Here is a 3,016-nt window from a genome sequence, read left to right as displayed (position 1 = left end):
TGTATCACCATACAACCATAGTACTACTAGTCTAGTTAGCCTACATTCTGTATCACCATACAACCATAGTACTACTAGTCTAGTTAGCCTACATTCTGTATCACCATACAACCATAGTACTGTTAGTCTAGTTAGCCTACATTCTGTATCACCATACAACCACAGTACTACTAGTCTAGTTATATGGTGATACAGAATGTAAACTAACAGTACTATGGTTGTATGGTGATACAGAATGTAAACTAACCATAGTACTGTTAGTTAGTTTACATTCTGTATCACCATATAACCATAGTACTGTTAGTTTACATTCTGTATCACCATATAACCATAGTACTGACATTCTGTATCACCATACAACCATGTACTGTTAGTTTACATTCTGTATCACCATATTACTGCTAGTCTAGTAAGCTTACATTTTACACTATCATGTAATCTCTCAGCAGTATAACAAATTATATGGTGTTTGTCATCATAAGAAACAGCAGGTTGTAAATAACCACTTCTCTTGGAGTTGTTATTATATTACTAGGCCAAGTTTATTCACAGACATATATATATTAACATAAAAGCATTAATTTAACCCATTGCGGACGAGTTTACTCATGTTTCATGTAGAGCATCTTTGTGTGCCATTTATTAAAACGTTGCCTTCGTAAGGAGTCAGATACGTTTTATTTTGCTTACAGTTCCCATATTTTTATAAATGGCTTCTCCCAGAAAACGTAATGTGTTGGGTGAAGATGAGACAATTACTGAACTATTTGATGATAATTTGTCATCTCTGCCAAGGTGAAGATTCTGATGTGGATCATTCTGACAGGGATTCTAGCTACAGGGACGTTGTTAGACCTATAAAGATACGTAAAATTGATGTGCTCTCAACTGATTCTGTCAACAGGGATGAGGATTCTAGAAATGTTCCTGTTAGTGATTTGTTTTCCTGTTGTGATAATTGGTCAGAAATAGATATTCCACCGATCTTGGAAATGTTTGAAGGAAATCCAGGGGTCGCTATAACTCCATCCAAACCTGAAAGTACTGCTGCCTCGACAAGTCTGATATTTGGTGATGACTTGTTTGAAATGTGTACCTACCATAATCAAACTGCAGAGAAACATGAATTGCCACCTGAAGGACTTCAATGGTCTTAAGTTACACCTACAGATATGAGGAAATTCCTAGGCCTTATTCTACTAATGGGAAAGACAAGGAAATATAACTGGAAAGATTATTGGTCAACAGATCATCTTTTGATTAGCCCAAAATTTTCACATACAATAGATTTGAACAAATTTGGACATTTTGTCATTTCAATGATAATCAGAAAATGAACAAGTTTTCAGGCAGGATCTTCAAAATTCAACCAATACTGGATTATTTCCTCAATAAATTCAGGACACTATACAAACCAAAGCAACAGTTGTCATTGGATGAGGGATATGATTCCATAGAAAGGATGTCTATGATTTCAAACATAGAACCTTGCAAAAATTGTAAAATATAGCCTGCTGGTGAGAATGGTGTGTGAGAGTGACACAAGTTATATTTGAAACATGGAGATTTATACTGGTTAGGGGAAAAAATTGGAGGAGACTATTCTTTCAGTTCTTGCTCCCAATCTTGGATTGTGGCACCATGTATACCAGGACAATTATTACAACAGTACTTCCATTGTCAAACTGTTCCTAGAACATAAATCAAGACCCTGTGGAACAATCAGAGTTAATAGAGGGTTGCTGCCAAGCCTGAAGTTTCAACAATGATAAAAAAAGGTGAAACAGCTTTTCGTAGAAAAGGTGATGTTCTCGTTTTCATATGGAAAGACAAGATAGAAGTGAGAATGGCTTCAACAATCTATGACTCATCTGTTTCTACCATAGGAAAGAAAAAAAGAATAACTGGAGAAGAAATAAAAAAACCTGTGTGTGTTCTGCAATACAATGTCCACATGAAAGGTGTTGATTGTGCAAATCAGTACCTCTCGTACTACACCATTCTTAGAAAAACAGTGAAATGGACAAAATTATCTAATAAATTACAGCCTTTTCAATTCATATATAATCTACAAAGCCCTGAATCAACACAAAAAAATAAAATATAAGCAGTTCCTCCTCTCTGTGGCAAGAGAATGGATTACTGACAAAGAGAAAGAAGGCTCACTGGAACTGGAGAGGGACGAACCCAATCCATCATCTGCAGGTACAAGGAGAGCCCCACATAAGGATCCCCCAGGAAGACTGCCTGGTGACATGAAGCAGCATATTCCTGTGTTCATTTCATCTGCAGGAAAAAAGAAATTTCCTACCAGAGCCTGCAGAGTTTGTAGTACTCATGGGAAAAGAAGTGAAACGTATGCAAGTTTTGCGCGGTTCCACTCCATATAAGAAACTGTGTTACAAGATACCACACTTTAAAAATTTACTAGGTATCTTCATGTAAGTTTCAAATAAATAATAAAAAATATAGTTGAGTTATGAACAAAATAAAACACGTCCGACTCCTTTCAAACTCAATGTTTTAATAAATGGCACACAAAGACTCTCTGCACGAAACATGAGTAAACTCGTAACCCGTCGACAATGTGTTATTAGTTATCTGTAAAACAACTGAAAAGAAACTGTAAATAACTTGCTAAATCATTAAAAAATTATATGTAAATAAAGAACAATATTTTCAATTTCAACAGCACGGTGATCAAATGAAACATGAATAAAAGAATTTGACGAAAATCATTTTATGTTTTCTATCAGGAAGAATGAGTTCGTGACTAGCATCAATCCTGGAGACAAAAAATAAATTATGCACTTTCTTCAGTGAAAGTCTGAAGTACTTGGTGGAGGGTATCAGGCATGTGGTCTGACAACATCTTTGGAGTAATAGTAATCCTATCAAAGAAAGAGGCTTCTACCCACTTCCACTGGTAACTGTTGAAAAAAATTAGCTTTTATCTCATATGAACATTCCGGAATAAAACTCACGATTGTCAACCTGTCTGTGATGGACATTCCTG

The 3,016-nt window shown here is 35.6% G+C and overlaps 1 protein-coding gene across 1 annotated transcript in view; it reads right to left on the bottom strand.

Annotated features, from left to right (window-relative positions):
* Positions 1 to 1,611: 1,611 nt before the first annotated feature.
* Positions 1,612 to 3,016, bottom strand: part of LOC106471435 (sn1-specific diacylglycerol lipase beta-like) — a 28,741-nt gene continuing 27,336 nt past the window's right edge. The window contains exon 11 of the mRNA XM_022400047.1: positions 1,612 to 2,930. Coding sequence (XP_022255755.1) covers positions 2,895 to 2,930 — 36 coding nt within the window. The 3' untranslated portion in view covers positions 1,612 to 2,894. The remainder of the gene's footprint in view (positions 2,931 to 3,016) is intronic.

The sequence above is a fragment of the Limulus polyphemus genome, unplaced genomic scaffold, assembly GCF_000517525.1.
Source record: "Limulus polyphemus unplaced genomic scaffold, Limulus_polyphemus-2.1.2 Scaffold4624, whole genome shotgun sequence".
Lineage (NCBI taxonomy): Eukaryota > Metazoa > Arthropoda > Merostomata > Xiphosura > Limulidae > Limulus > Limulus polyphemus.
The sequence above is the reverse complement of the archived record's forward strand: the minus strand, read 5'-3'. Positions and strand labels throughout refer to the sequence as shown.